The sequence below is a fragment of the Chiloscyllium punctatum genome, chromosome 8 (genome assembly GCF_047496795.1).
Source record: "Chiloscyllium punctatum isolate Juve2018m chromosome 8, sChiPun1.3, whole genome shotgun sequence".
NCBI classification, from domain to species: domain Eukaryota; kingdom Metazoa; phylum Chordata; class Chondrichthyes; order Orectolobiformes; family Hemiscylliidae; genus Chiloscyllium; species Chiloscyllium punctatum.
Genome location: NC_092746.1, coordinates 114,104,276 through 114,120,980, shown reverse-complemented (window position 1 = coordinate 114,120,980; position 16,705 = coordinate 114,104,276). Strand labels below are relative to the sequence as shown.

At 42.4% G+C, this 16,705-nt stretch overlaps 1 protein-coding gene across 1 annotated transcript in view; it reads left to right on the top strand.

The window, feature by feature from the left end:
• LOC140480268 (uncharacterized) overlaps window positions 1–14,526 on the top strand; it is a 55,498-nt gene extending 40,972 nt beyond the window's left edge. The window contains exons 9-13 of the mRNA XM_072574976.1: window positions 3,722–3,829; window positions 6,175–6,327; window positions 7,294–7,410; window positions 12,466–12,547; window positions 13,902–14,526. Coding sequence (XP_072431077.1) covers window positions 3,722–3,829; window positions 6,175–6,327; window positions 7,294–7,410; window positions 12,466–12,547; window positions 13,902–14,122 — 681 coding nt within the window. The 3' untranslated portion in view covers window positions 14,123–14,526. The remainder of the gene's footprint in view (window positions 1–3,721; window positions 3,830–6,174; window positions 6,328–7,293; window positions 7,411–12,465; window positions 12,548–13,901) is intronic.
• Window positions 14,527–16,705: the final 2,179 nt, after the last annotated feature.

Here is a 16,705-nt window from a genome sequence, read left to right as displayed (position 1 = left end):
GTGGCTTGGAGAGGATCTTGCAAGTGGTGGTGATCCCGTGTATCTACTGTCCTAGTTCTTCTAGATGGAAAAAAGCCATGGGTTTGGAAGGTGCTGGAAGAGAGCCTTGGTGAATTTCTGCAGTGCGTAATATACACTACTGCCACTGAGCATTGGTGGTGGAGGGAATGAATGCTGATGGCGATAATGTCAATCAAGCGGGCTGCTTTGTCCTGGATGATATCATACTTCATGAGTGTTGTTGGAGCTGCATCCATCCAGGCAACTGGGGAGTATTTCATCATAGTCATGACTTGTGCCTGATTTTGGATAGGCTTTGGGGAGTCAGGAGGTGAGTTACTCACTGCAGTATTCCTAGCCTCTGACCTACTCTTCTTGCCACTATGTTTATATGATGATGGGCAATGGTAACCCCCAAGGAGTTGATAGTGCGAGATTTAGTGATGGTTAAGAGATGATGGTTAGGTTGTCCCTTATCAGTGATGGTCATTGCCTGGCATTTGTGTGGCTTTAATGTTACTTGCCACTTGTCAACCCAAGCCTGTATATTGTCCAGATCTTGTTGCATTTGTACATGGCCTGCTTCAGTACCTGAAGAGTGGTTAATGGAGCTGAACATTGTGCAATCATCAGCGAACATCCCCACTTCTGACCTTATGATAGAGGGAAGATCATTGATGAAGCAGCTGAAGATGATTGAGACAAGGAGTCTACCCTGAGGAACTTCTGCAGTGATGTCCTGGAGCTGATCTGATTGACCTCCAACAACTGTAACCACCTTCCTATATGCCAGGTTTGACTCTAAGCAGTGCAGAATTTGTCCCCGATTCTCATTAACTCCAGTTCTACTAGGGCTCCTTGATGCCTCAATTGAATGATGCTAGAACATTGAGTAAATTTCAGAAGTAGATAGATTATTAATTAGTGATGAGTTGAAGGGTTATAGAGAGCAGGCAGGGAAATGGGGTGACACGGATGAGATTGAATGGTGGATCAGACTGAGGGGCTGAATTGCCTACACCTGCTCCTAGTTCTTATGTTCATGTACTGCTGCAGTCATTGTGGGGTCAGGAGGGAGTTCAACCATTTTGACGCAGCACCAGTGAAGCAACAGCAATTTAATTCCAAGCTCAGATGGTGTGTGGCATAGAGTCATAGAGATGTACAGCATGGAAACAGACCCTTCGGTCCAACCCATCCATGCTGACCAGACATCCCAACCCAATCTGTCCCACCTGCCAGCACCTGGTTCATATCCCTCCAAACCCTCCCTATTCATATACTCATCCAAATGCCTCTTAAATATTGCAATTGTACCAGCCTCCACCACTTCCTCTGGCAGCTCATTCCATACCTGTGCCACCCTCTGTGTGGAAAAAGTTGCCCCGAAGGTCTTTTTTATATCTTTCCCCTCTCTCCCTAAACCTATACCTCTAGTTCTGGACTCCCCGACCCCAGGGAAAAGACTTTGCCTATTTACCCTATCTATGCCCCTCATAATTTTGTCACCCCTCAGCCTCTGACGGCCCAGGGAAAACAGCCCCAGCCTGTTCAGCCTCTCCCTATAGCTCAAATCCTCCAACCTTGGCACCATCCTTGTAAATCTTTTCTGAACCCTTTCAAGTTTCACAACATCTTTCCAATAGGAAGGAGACCAGAATTGCACACAATATTCCAACAGTGGCCTAACCAATGTCTGTACAGCCGCAACATAACCTCCCAACTCCTGCACTCAATAAAAGAAAGCATACCAAACGCCGCCTTCACTATCCTATCTACCTGAGATTCCACTTTCAAGGAGATATGAACCTGCACTCCAAGGTCGCTATGTTCAGCAACACTCCCCAGGACCTTACCATTAAGCTAAGATTTACTTTCCCAAAATGCAGAACCTCACATTTATCTTGAGGGGATAGCGTTCCAGGCAGTGATGGCAGTATTCCTGTGTTTCAGCCACCCTGTACTTCTATTAGATAGATGTTGTGGGTTTGGGACCTGCTGCTGGAGGATTATTGACCAAAGGATTGATGATGGCACTACTTAAACTTCGAACTGCACTTATTTTTTAAAACCACTTCTTTGTTGCTTTTATTCAGTTAGCCCACTTTAAAACTACATCGACAAATTAGGTACAAGCTCATTAGGTGTTTGTAGGAAAACAATGCTTGTCAGAAAACCCTGACAATGACCTGTTCATCTGTCTGTCCATCTGTAGAATAGCATTAGCTGAGGAGAGATACAGCTCACATAGTAGTTCAGTGCAGGCAATGTCACATTGTCAGCTTGGAACCTAATACTGAGCAGATGATGTTACAGACAGCTGATGTAGATTCAAGAGTATGACTTAATAATCTACATGAAGATGTCTTGTGTGTGGTGACAATGTCCCTACTTCTCTGCCAGAAGGTTCGGGTTCATGTCCCTCCTGAACGTATCTTATAAATATCCAAACCTGCATAAATGGTATTCTGCTATGCTTGGAGTGAAACAGAGATGCTCTTATTCATAGAGAGGATGCTCAGAGTTTCGGACTGTCTCCTATAACTGACAATTGATGTCAGATCAATTCTTAATTTTAAAACTGAGATGGATAGACTTCTGTTAGCCAAAGGCATTAGAGGATAGAGCCATAGAGGTCTACAGCATGAAAAAAGGCTGTTCAACCCAACTTGTCCATATCACCCAGTTTTCATAATTAATCTAGTCCCATTTGCCTGCGTTTGGTCCATATCCCTCGAAATACCTATTCCATCCATGTAGCTGTCGAAGTATTTCTTAAATGAAAAAGTTGTATGCACTTCCACCACTACCTTTGGCACCCTCTGTGTGGAAAAATTGCTCCTCTGGACCTTTTAGTAGCTTTCCTCCCTCACCTTAACCGTATGCCTTCGAGTTTTAGACTACCCTAACATGGGGAAAAGCTGTAGGCTGCCTACCTTATCTATGCCTTGCAGGATATTATAGACCTCTATAAGGTTACCCCTCAGTCTCCTACACCCCAGGATGTGGGACAAAGAAAAGTACACGGGCTAGGCCACAGATCAGCTACAATCTCATTGGTTGGGAGTGACACAGGCTTAAAGGCTTGAATGGCATCTTCCTGTTCCTGTGTTCCAGCACTCAGCTGGTTTGGCAGCATCTTTTTTTCACAGGATGAGGGCATTGCTGGTTAGGTCAGCGTTTATTGCCCGTTCGTAATTGCCCGGATTGCAGTTAAAAGTTAACCACATTGCTGTGAGTCTGTAGTCACGTGTGGGCCTGACCAGGTAAAGATGGCAGTTTTCTTCCCTAAAGGACTTTAGTGAACTAGATGGGATTTTTCAAACAACTGACAATGGATTCATGGTCATCATTAGACTCTTAATTCCAGATTTTTATTGAATTCAAATTCTAGCACCTGCCTTGGTGGGATTTGAACCCAGGTCCCCAGAACATTATAAAGGCCTCGGGATTAATAGTGCGGTGATAAAACCAATTGGCCAGTAGCTTCAAATCTGTTGAGAAAGGCAAAACCATTTCAGAAACCACAACTGGGGGAGGTGCAAAAGACATGGAGCATCCTAAAATGCTCGATGCATTTAGTCTGAGGTGGTCTCAGACTAAAAGAATATAGTTGCATGTTCCAGACAGAGCCTCAGCTGCTAATGAAACAGTGCAGCAGCTTTTAATGAATCCTCTTCAAAAGTGTCTTCTCAGGAACTCTCCCCTTTTCCCTCTGCAGGATGACAGTGGGAGACATCACATACTGTCCCTTCGGCTCTATGTGCTGTGGGGGGTGTGGTTTTATCACAACCAGATGGAGAAAGATGCTGTGCAGAACCTAAATAAGGTAAAATGTTTAGTTTCAGTTAAAGAGGAAAAACTCCAGTCGTCTTTTTTTTTGTAAGTTGGTGCACGATCTGCATTCCTACCCTGAAGGTAAAAGCACTTGTTGATGGTATAATTGATGATGGGTGCATTAGGTGGGGGTCTCCTTCAACAGCAACAACAATGAAACCTGCAATTTCCTTTAACAGAATAAAATATCCAATGGGGAACGATTGCAATACAAAACCTGATGCTGAGCTGCAAAAGGAGGTGGCCAAAAGCTTAGTCAAAATTGGTATGTTTAAGGAAGAGACAAAGCCTACAAGGTTAAGGGGGTAATTCCAGAGCTTTGGTAGAAAAAGCATATCCGTAAATATTGGGGCAATTAAAAAGAGGGAGGTGCTAAAGGCCGGAACTGGAAAATCACAGCTATCCCTGAAAGTTGTTGGGCTGGAACAGTTCATAGTGATCATGATGAACAAGTCCAAGGAGATACTTGAAAACAAGATGAGCACCAGAAACGAACACAGAAATTGCTGGAGAAACTCAGCAGAACTCAAAGCATTTGGGGAGCAGGAGAGCAGAATTAATGTTTCAGGTCCAGTGACCTTTCTTCAGAGCAGGATTTGAAACGTTACCTCATTTCTCTCTCCGCGGATGCTGCCAGATGTCAAGTTTCTCCAGCAATTTCTGTTTTTGTTTCAGATTTTCAGCATCTTCAGTTCATTGTTTGATGATGAAAAGTTTAAAGGTCAGCAAACACAATTGCAAAATCATCCACAATATAATGTAATTTGAGACCTTGGTATATGGGGCATGAAACGTAAAGTGATACAACTGTATTAATATTGATGGAAAAGATTTTAAACAGGTGACGGGGGGAAGATATAAAAGAGACCTAAGGAGCAACTTTTTCACACAGAGGGTGGTACGTGTATGGAATGAGCTGCCGAGGAAGTGGTGGAGGCTGGTACAAATGCAACTTTTAAAAGGCTTCTGGATGGGTATATGAATAGGAAGGGTTTGGAGGGATATGGGCTGGGTGCTGGCAGATGGGACTAGATTGGATTGGGATATCTGGTCGGCATGGACAAGTTAGACCGAAGTGTCTGTTTCTGTGCTGTACATCTATGACTCTAAATGGTGACTGATGATCTTCTGGATGTGGATGCTGGTGAGATGGTAGGTAAGGACAAGGGGAACCCTATTGCTGTTGCGGGAAGGAAGGGAAGGAGTGAGGGCTGAAGTGCAGGAGATGTGTCAGACCCAGTTGAGGGTCCTGTCGACAATGGTGCTGGAAGAAGGTGGACATTTCGGAGGCTCCCTTGTTGAAGTTGGCCTCATCGGAACATATGAGACAGACAGTGGAGCTGGGAGAATGGAATGGAGTCTTTACAGGAAGCAGGGTGTGAGCATGTATAGTCCAGGGAATTGTGGGAGTTGGTGGATATGAGTGGCTGTGGAAATGGAAACAAAGATGTTGAGGAAGTGAAAGGAATCAGAGATGGACCGGGTGAAAGAGAGGGCAAGGTAGGACTCTGTATCCTCTGGACTCAATATCGAGTTCAACAATTTTAGGGCAAGAACTCACTCATGTTCTAGCCCCTTACTCCACACACCAGGCTTTGTTGTCACAGTCTGCCATTACATATTATCTATTGTTAGCCGCGAACAGTCTGCAATTACAATTATTCACCCTCCCAGTCAGATCGTTAACAACTCCTGTATCTGTCCAACTGTTCATCTCTCTTTGGGCTCTAGCACTTACTCCTTACCTCCTGCCCCCACCCTGCATTCTGTATATAAACCAACATTTTCCAAGCTACCATCTGTTCTGAGGAAGGGTCACTAGACCCAAAAAGTTAATTCTGATTTCTCTGCCAGACCTGCTGAGCTTTTCCAGCAATTTGTTTTTGTTCCTGATTTACAGCATCCGCAGTTCTTTTTGTTTTTACTTAGCCTACTGCATTCACTGCTCACAATGTGGGTCTCATTACAATGGTTAGACTGAGCGTGCAAAGGTCACCACTTTTACTGAGCACCCCCACTCCGCCTGTAGGATATAGCCCCAATCTGCTAGTCATGTGCCATTTCAATGAGCCATCTTGCCCTCATGCTGATATTTCCATCCTGGGTCTGCGGCAGAATTCCAGAAAATTCCATCACAAGCTGGAGGTACAGCACCTCATTTCCCACTTCAGCACTTGAGGACTCAATATTGAATTCAGCAGCTTCACAGCATGAACTCTATGCTCCATTTTACTGAGATGCAATAGTTTACTGAGATTAATGTGAGTGAATTAATTATGAAGTGAATGAGTTAGTGTAACTGAAGGAGTTGTTTGTCCCTCTTCAATCTATATTCAGGCAGAGATACTACTGGATCGATTGAGATTGGATGATTCAGACGTGGCTGACCTTGTAAATCAAGGATTCACCATCCGGGAAGCTCGACTTGCCTTACGGGCCACTGAGGGCAACATCGAGGATGCCAAGATGTGCATTAGAAAAAGAAGGGAGGTTAGTGCAAGTCATTGTTTCACATGAAGGCATTAGCACTTTGAGAAACAGACTGCAGAGGTCAATCAGAGAATCATAACAATGCAGAAAGGGGCCGTTTGGCCCATCAAGTCCATTCTGACCCTACAAAAACCTAGACCCAGCCCCCTACCCCTGCATTTCCCATGGCTAATCCACCAAACCTGCATATCTCTGGACCATGGGAGGAAACTCACGCAGAGTGCAAACTTCGCACAGACAGTCATCAGAGGGTAGAATCAAACACAGGTCCCTGGTGCTGAGCCACCCTAATCCTTTCTGAAATAGGAAGGTTCCACTGTTGCAAATGGTACATGTTTCAATGTGTTAAATGGGATCCAGTCCCCAGTCCACGTATCTATTGGTGAGATTGTGGTTGTGATTTGAGTTAATGGTGCCCTCCCTTCCCTTCACCAAGAGGGTCTGAAGGCCTCCATCTCCAACAAGTGGTGACATGCAATGATTCATGTATCTTCATTGCCAAAAGTGAACTTAAATCATCATTTTGGAGAAAGTGAGGACTGCAGATACTGGAGAGTCAGAGTTGAAAAGTGTGGCGCTGGAAAAGCACAGCGGGTCAGGCAGCATCCGAGGATCCGATGTTTTGGGCCTGAACCCTCAGGGCTAATGCCTGAAAGGTTGACTCTCCTGTTCCTGGATACTGCCTGACCTGTGTACTTTCCCAGGCCCACACGTTTCGACTTTAAATCATCATTTAAACATACACCAGCCAGTGGAATATTTTGGAGAATGGCTCACTGATGATGTGGATACCCTTTTTACATTGCAATGTTGCTGCTGGTCTTAGCCTCATCATGGAGATTGGAGCTAGAGCTTTTGCATCTGGGAAAGATTTCCATCACGTAGACTCCATTTGTTAAACTCTTGCCAGAAACCATCAGCTGCTCTTCTCAAGTTAATCAACTCTTACTTCCTGATTTCGAACAGAGAGCTCAGCAGCAAAAGAGAGAAATGGATGAAAGAAGGCAGCGACTGAGCAGACAGGCTACAGAGAGTAATACTGATGTACCTGAGGAGAACAGGAGGCCTGATCAGGGAAACCAGGTAAAATTAAAGTCACGAGTGTGGATAGATTTACACGTTACACCGAGGTGATGAATTCCTTCGCAACTTTAACTGGGCTGTTTACAACAACGTTAAAAATCACACAACACCAGGTTATGGTCCAACAGCTCTATTTGGAAACACTAGTTTTCAGAGTGCTACTCCTTCATTAGGTTGTGGAATATAAGATCGTGAATGCAGAATTTACAGCTAAAGGAGTCCCGTGTCATGGAGATCTGATACATTAAACAATTTTGGATTAAATCTTTCATCTTTTAGCATGGGATATGCTGGTTTCTGTTCTTTGTTATGTAAATCCCAGAACTAATTTTAAATTACATTCTCAAGATAGCTCAGTGTTTCTAACAGTAGGTGTGAAGTTGGTCTGTGTCCCAATGCTGAGTCACTGACAAACCCTCTGCATAGATTTTCAGAGTTTTATGTGGATTCATGCAATTTTTGAGCAAAATAAAATGTAATTCTGTGAAAACAAATTGGACTAAAACCTGGTGTTGTGTGATTTTTAACTTGGCGAAAGCGAAAACTGCAGAGGCTGGAGATCAGAGTCGAGATTAAAGTGGTGCTGGAAAAGCACAGCAGGTCAGGCAGCATCCGAGAAGCAGGAAAACTGACGTTTTGGGCAAAAGCCCTTCATCAGGAATGAGCTGAAATGTCGGTTTTCCTGCTCCTTGGATGCTGCCTGACCCGCTGCGCTTTTTCAACACCACTCTAATCTAGACTCTGATTTTTAACTTTGTCCACTCCAGTCCAAGTCGTGTTTATAACAACAGCAACTTAGATTTATCCAGCACCTCTTATGTCGTAAAACATGCTTCATAAGAGCTCTATCAGGTAATATTCGACAGCAAGCCACAGGTAAAGGTAAAAGGGACCGGTGGCCAAAACCGTGGTAAATGCCTGTTAAAGAAGGAAAGAGAGATAGAGAGAGGATTCTAGCTTTGGCTGCAGCGATGGGGTGATGGAAATGGGACATGTACCATGCTCAAGGTTTGGAGGTTGCAGTCACTGAAGTGGTTTCGGGGATGGAGTGGGGTGAGGCCAAGTCTCTGTGTGATATTGAATAGTTACGGTATTCCTGAATTGTTGATGTTTGTAGCCTCCTAGGCCAAGGCAGCTTGATTGTTTCTGGCCTCATTAAAATGCAGTTTCCTATCCTACCAGCGGATGGGGGCGAGATAGATGCTGACAATTCCTGAAAGTCAGAGCAAGTACCTAGTGACATTTAGATATTTATTGGCTAGTATTTATATGGTTGAATTTTTTTGTCAATGGTAACCCACAGGATGTTGGTAGTGTGGCATTCAATGATGGCAATCCCACTGAACGTCAAAGGGAGAAGCAGAGATTCTTTACTTGACAAAAATACTGCTGACCAATTATTAGTTCAAGTTTCGATATAGTCCAGACCTTGCTGCATTTGGGTATAGACTGCTTCAGGATCTAAGGAGTTGCAAATGGTGTTGAACATTAGTAATCAAAGTGAACATCTCCACTTCCGGTCTGATGATGGACAGAAGGTAATTGATAAATTACAAGTGATTACACAAACTAGGTTTGTATTCCCTGCAATTTAGAAGATTAAGACTTGATCTGATTGAGGTTTTAAGATATTAAGGGGAATAAATAGGGTTGATATAAGTTATTTCTTTTGGGTTTGTGGAACCTAAGATTGGGGCACAATCTAAAAATTGGAGACTGACCTTAAGCAGTGAAATTAAGAAATAATTCTATACTCAAGGTTTGTAGAGGTTTGGAATTCTTTTTTTGAAAGTGGTGATTGCTGCTGGATCAGTTGTTAATTTTAACTGTGAGAGTGATATAATTTTGCTTAATATGTTAAAATGGTACGACAATAATCATGGGTGATTTTAATCTTTGTACAGACTGGACAAACACACCTTAGAAATAATAAATTTTGAATTGATTCCTGGAGTATGTGCAGAATGTTTTTTTAGACCAGTGTATTGAGGAATAAACTGGGGAACAGGCTATCCTAGATTTGGTTTTCTGCAATGAGTGGAGGTTAATTATCAACTTGTGGTGCAGAGTTCTTTAAGGAAGAATGACCATAACATGATAGAATTCTTCGTCAGGATGGAAAGTGAGGTAGTTCAATCTGAAACCAGGATTCTAAGTTAAACAGAGGAAATTATGAAGGGGTGAACTGGCTATAATAGGTTGAATAACCTTAATAAAAGATTTGATAGAGAATGGGTAATGGTTAATATTTAAAGAACAAATGCATGCATTGCAACAGTTATGCATTACTTTCTGATACCAAGAAACAAAATCAAAAGTGGCCAGACCATGGCTAACAAAATAAATTAAGAATAAGAAAAAGGAATCATATAAGGTTGCTAGAAAAAGTAACAAGGCTGAGAATTGAGAGCAATTTAGAATTCAGCATAGGAGGATGAAGAGATTGAAGAAGAGGATCAAGATGAAATTTGATAATAAGTGTGCAAGGAGCATTAAAAGTCACTGTAAATGTATCTCTACAAAGAAAAAAAAGCAAAGGCAAATATAGGACCCTTCGGTCCAAAATGGGAGAATTGATAATGGAGAACAAGGAAGTGTTAGAGCAATCTCCTTTATTGGTCAGAGCATTGAGTATAGGAGTTGGGAGGTCATGCTGCGGCTGTACTGGACATTGGTTAGGTCACTTTTGGAATGCTGTGTGCAATTCTAATCTCCCTCCTCTAGGAAGGATGTTGTGAAACTTGAAAGGGTTCAGAAAAGATTTACAAGAATTGGTAGGTCTGAGCTATGGGGAGAAGCTGAATTGGCGAGGACTGTTTTCCCTGAAGCCTCAGAGGCTGAGGGGTGACCTTTATAGCGGTTTATAAAATCATGAGGGGCATGGATATGGTAAATAGACAATGTCTTTTCCCTGTGTTGGGGAGTCCAGAACTAGAGGACATAAGTTAAGGGTGGGAGGGGAAAGATTTAAAACTGACCTAAGGGGCAACTTTTTCATATAGAGGGTAGTGCATATATGGAATGAGCTGCAAGTGGAAGTGGTGGAGGCCAGTACAACAGGATAGAATGGTTTTAGAGGGATATGAGCCAAATGCTGGCAAATGGGACTAGATTAATTTAGGATATGTGGTCAGCATGGACAAGTTGGTCCAAAAGGTCAGTTTCCGTGCTGTACATCTCTATGGCTCTATAACTGAACAGTTACTTTAGTTCTACATTCATGGAAGAAGACACAAATAACTTTCCAGCCAAGCATCCAATGAGAAGGAAGAATTGAAGGAAATTAGTATTAGTGCAAAAGAAGCACTGGGGAAATCAATGAGGCTGAAAGCTAATAAATCCTCAATGCCTGAAAGTCTACAGGCCAGGGCACTAATAGAAGAGGCCATGGAAAATAATGGATGTACTTGTTGTTACCTTCTCAAGTTCTGTAGATTCTTGTAGCAGTCCGAGCAAATTGCATACTGTAAGTGTTATCTCACTATTTGAAAAAGGAGGAAAGAAGAAAATGGAATTGTAGACTGATGCGATTAACGTTGGTAGTATTAAAAATGCTAGTATCTATTATAAAAATTGCAATAATCAGAAACTTAGAAAATATCAATAGGATTAGACAAAAGTAGCATGGCCTTATGAAAGTGATATCATGTTTGACAAACCTATGGCAATTTTGGAAGCTGCGATGAGTATAATAGATAAGGGAGAACCAGTAGATCTGGTGTATTTTCAGGAAGTTTTTGATAAACTCCTGGACAAGATGCAAAATCAAAGGACATGGATTGGTGGTAATAATTGACATGGATTAAGTACTGGTTGGTAGGCAGGAAACATTAGGAATAAATAGGTTTTCTTTGCAACAGAAGATGGTGGCTGGTAGGTACAGCTTGAATTAATGCTCAGGCTCTAACCATTCATAATATATACCATCAATTTGGAAGTGGGAATCAAATGTAATATTTCCAAGTTTGCTGATGACACAAAACTAGGCAGGAGTGTGAGTGATGAAGAGGATGTAAAGAAGCTTCAGGAAGGTTGAAACAAGTTGAAGGCAAAAACATGTCAAATGCATGACATAGTTAAGTGTAAAGTTGTCCACTTCAGTAGGTAAAGCAGAATGACAAATTATTTAAATGGTGATGGTTTGGAAATGTTGTTATACAAAGGCATCTGAATGTTCTTGTATGTCAGTCACTGAAAGCATGCATGTAGGTATAGTGAGCAGTTCAGAATGTAAATAGTTGTTATCTTAATTACAATGGGGTTTGAGTACAGGAGCAAGCAAGTATTTCTGTAGCTGTACAGCATCATGGTAAGACCATACCTGGGATTTTGTGCAGTTTTGGTCTCTTTATCTAAGGAAAGATATGCTTGTCATAGAGGGAGATGCAACCAATGTTCACCAGACTGATTTCAAGAATGGCAAAATTGTCATATGAGGAGAAACTAGTATTTACTGAAGTTTAGAAGCGTGAGAGGGAATTTAATTGAAACATTTAAAATTCTGAAGGGGCTGGAAGACAGGATGTGGGGTTGTCTGGATGTCTAGAACAAAGAACCATGGTCTCAGGCTGTGGGGTAGGCCATTTAGGACTGAGATGAGGAAAGATATCTTCACACAGAGGATGGTCAACTTGTGGAATTCTCTACCATATGAGGCTGTGGATATCAAGTCACTAAACATATCTAATAAAGAAACAGATTTCTAGACCCTAAGTGCATTAAGGGATATAGGGAGACAGTGTAAGTAGGGTGTTGAGATAGAGGATCAGCCAAGATCACATTGAATAGCACAGCAGACTTGATGAGCCACATGGCCTATTCCTGCTCCTACTTCTATGCTTTAAAGATTTAGGGGAAATGGGACAAACTGGTTAGGATGCAGATCAATTATAGTCATTAAATGAGAGGACAGGCTCAGGGAGCTAAATAATCTACTCCTGTTCCTAAAATTGAGTTGAATTGAATTTGAGAATTAACATCATTATTAGCATGCCTTCACTTTAGAAACAATTACAGAGCCATTTTCTAAATGTATGTTTTGAATTGATGTAACAGAATTCACTTTCGAACACAAAAGTGCTAACTGCTGATGAAAACTCGTCTTCAGCCTCACCAGCCCCTTCCTCTCCACCTACAGGTAAGAAAGCAAAAGTGAATGAAATAACTCTGCAAAATGTACTGCCTGTGGTGTAACTGAGAGTGACAGAAGGGACTTTGCATGTATGTCTTCCTCACTTGCCCTTGCCCGAGGGACAGAGCCATATTTACATGGAGTGAGAGTCACTCCTCCTTACTGACATCACATCCCACACTGGGTGCATCCGTACCTGTCTCATGGGCTCTATAGGAACATACTTAAGGAGCTCCAGCTATTCAGTGTACTTTCTGTTTAATTTCCTACATCAGCTGGATTGCAGATTCGTTGAACTCCTTCCCAGAAATAGCAGTGCAACAATCACCTTCCTGAGTACTCAGACCATTCACCCACTTGTATCAGAGGGAACTTGCAGCAGCCCTTCATATTTATGAAGAATTTTCAAATTCAGCAATAGATACACTGAAAAAGTTAGATACACAAGAGCGAGCACAGAAATAATGGGATATGTTGGTAAGAATTTAATTAAATGGGAGGAAGATCATGTTGAAGTGGTACAAATCCATTGAGCCTGTACATGTTTTGCAAAATTCAGTCAAATTCCAGTTTCATCTCAACAGCCTCCACCATTTAATTGTTGAGTCTGTAGTGTCCGTACATATTTATCTCATTCCTTCCACTGAAGATCAAATCTCTCTTTTAATCCTGCATCTCGTGCCTTGGCATTTAAAAAAACATGCTTGTGGTTGTGCCTCAGATCAGCATGAGCGATCATTTAGGGTGACAGGTTAAACCATCTGCTATCAAACCTTCTCCCAATCTGAAGGAGTGCAGTGAGTTTTCCCCTCCTACTCTGACAAGTATTATGGGGTGGCATGATGGCTCAGTGGTCAGCACTGCTGCCTCACAGCGTCCAAGGATGTGGATTCGATTCCACCTTTGGGCGACTGGCTTTTGGAGTTTATACATACTCCCTGTGTCTGCGTGGGTTTCCTCCCACAGTCCAAAGCTGTACAGGTTAGGTGGACTAGCCATGGAGAATGGAGGTTTAAGGGATAGGGTATTGTAGTGGGTCTGGGTGGGATACTCTTCAGAGGATTGGTGTGGACCCGATAGGCAGAATGGCCTGCTTCCACACTGTAGGGATTCTATGAAAAAAAGGATCCCTCAGCTGACACTGCCTATACAAAAAAATTGATTATTTTCACACTGCTGGTCCTGGAATCTTGCTGTACACAAGTTAATTGCACAACTCGCCAAAGCACAATACCCTTCTCAAAGTGCTCAATCGATTGTTAGGCACTTTGGGATGAGAATGTGAAGCGTGCTATATAAATGAACTTAAATAGGTCTTTCTTTAACATGTAGATTGATACATTTGCTTCTTTATTATTAGATGCCCAAGGCAGTTCTGAGGATGAGGACCTTCTTCAAGAAATCCTGGCATTACTGCCTGAGGATAATGATGACTACATCAATGTGACCTTGGAGGATGAGGAAGCTGTCATCTCTTCCTATAAGGTCTTGCTCACTAATAAAGGCAGTGAGCTGTGTGAAGAGGCCCCATCCACCCCAAAAAAGGGAAAGACTGAGCCAGAGGTTAATGCTCCCCCATGACACACTGAGATCTGAACCAGACCCACAGCAGGCTCCAATGAGTAGCATTCCCCCATTTCCCACCTGCTGTGTGAAAGAGTGCATTAACACAGCTTAGTGTTGCTTATGCACAGCCTGCTTAATCCCTGCTGTGAAAAATTCCAATTGCTATGTGTCACTGAGCCCAGAGGGAACATTTTTAATGACCAGCCAACATGTACAAGTCCAAATGTCATTTAGACCTCACCACAAACAGACAAGCATGACCCACCCAATAACCTGGATGAACTGCAAACGTGACAAAGGCTGTACCCACACCCACACAATCATTCAGGGGGCATCAACCTTCATTTCACTTCAAGATCACTCCATTACTTTTCACACACTATTTTCTCAAGAGCATGTGACCTCCTGATTTTACTTACCTGTGGGTGAAATTCATGTAATAATAAAATAAGTTGATTCATACCTTCTTGTGATTTTTGCTAATTCTCCTCTGGGTCCTCCATTTGGTGTCATTCACAATGTTAGAACTTGCTGAGGTTCCCTCCCTAACAGCATTGTCTGTACTGACACCAGATGGATTGCTGAAATTCAAAATAGTGTCTCCCCAGCAGTTCTTCAAGGGTAACTAAAGATGACCAATGAATGTTGGTTTTGCTACCACTACCCCACCCAGCTGAAGAGTGTAAAACAAAAATACACCACTTCTGGTATGGTGCGGTTGGTCAGTGGTTAGCACTGCTGCCTCACAGCACCAGGGACCCAGATTTGATTCCACCATGGGGTTACTGTCTGTGTGGAGTTTGCACACTCTCCCTGTGCCTGCCTGGATTTCCTCCGGGTGCTCCAGTTTCCTTCCACTGTCCAAAGATGTGCAGGTTAGGTGGATGGGCCATGCTAAATTGCCCATTGTATCCAGGTATGGGCAGGTTAGGTGGGTTAGCCATGGGGAAAGTGGGATTATGGAGGTAGAGTGAAGTGGAGGGTATTTGGGTGGTTGCTCTTTGGAAGGTCAGTGTGGACCCAATAGGCTGAATGATCGGCTTCCACACTGTAAGGATTCTATGATTCTGGTTTACCATAATCACTTCAGTTAGCTTCACATCACCAACAGTTTTGCCATTAAATCTCTCCCTGCTTCAGTATTATCAAAAACCTTCCCCTTGTACTTTCTTTCCATCCCTACTCTTTCATGTTCTTCAAATTGATTTCCTTTCCAGCTTTTTCCCAGGTCTGATGTCTCCAATGTAAAATAGGAAAATAGTATGGCATACTGACAAGAAGAAAAATCCACAAAGATAAACCTAAAATGGCAAAGTTGTTTCTCTCTCCAGAGATGCAGCCTGCCTGAATGTTTCCAGCATTTTCATTCTTTTATTTCCAATCTCTCTTCCCCCACCTCCACCATCCCGGATTAAACTGGCTGGTCTGGATATGCTGGGTTCATCCTTACACATGTTAGAATAAGGGTGTAACATTTGCAATTCTATACTTCTCTAGCACCATTCTGCTATAAAAGGAAGTTTGGAAGATTACAGCCAATACCACCTCAATGTTCCTAGTGGGTCACTCTGATTTCCAAATACCAAGTCACCTTGGACTGTTGTCACATGCATATGTCCTCACAAACACGCACGTGTTCAAAATATACACAGTAAGAAACACAGATGCTCACAGACAAACACACGTTCACAAACACACTCGTAGATATGTACAAATATACACACTCTCAAACACACACAGTCACAGTCAGACATGCTCACAAACGCGCACACATGACCATAAACACACACTCAGGCACAAACACACTCTCAAATACATACGTTCTCACTGACACGCATGCACTCGCAAACATACACATGCTCAAACACATTCACTCACACAAACATGCACGTACACACAATCTTCTCTTCATTTGCCAATAGTGAACCACCCTTTATGCTTACAGATTGTACACCTGTCCTGTCTATTCAGCTGATGCATCAAATCTAAACTGCTGCTGATAAACTTTAATAAACAGTTTTAAAATGACTCCTGAGTAGTTTGTTCTGTCTGTGGTACTTGTGTTCCTCAGATCCAGAATGTTACAGAACTTACAGGATGTGATTTTGGACTGGAGGTCCTCCCAACACAGTGAATAGTTTCCTAGCAACACAATGCTAGTACCAGTGTGAAACTGAGTCATGTATAGTGATTTGATCATAATTACAATTCTCCAACTGCTGTCAAAAACACAGCAATGATTCCTATCAAATCCCATCAATGACCTAAATGTAGAGGATTATAAAGGGCAAAGGGGACATGGGGAAGAAACTGCATAGCTCCCTTTATGGGGAGTAACACTGAGTACAGCCTTCTCTTCCACAGTCCTTGAATGCTTCTTTTTATCCAGATATCCTGATTTTGTTCATGAATGTTGTTAGTCATTGTACTTCAAACACCCTTTCAGACAGTGAGGACATTTTTGTGAGCTGTGTCTGAGCTTGCAAGGAGAATCAGGGCATTTTTACCAAGTGGGTCCTCATGACAGACAGCTCACCCGATGAAGAGAATAAGCTTTGTTATAGAATCATAGTGTCATAGAGATATACAACGTAGGAA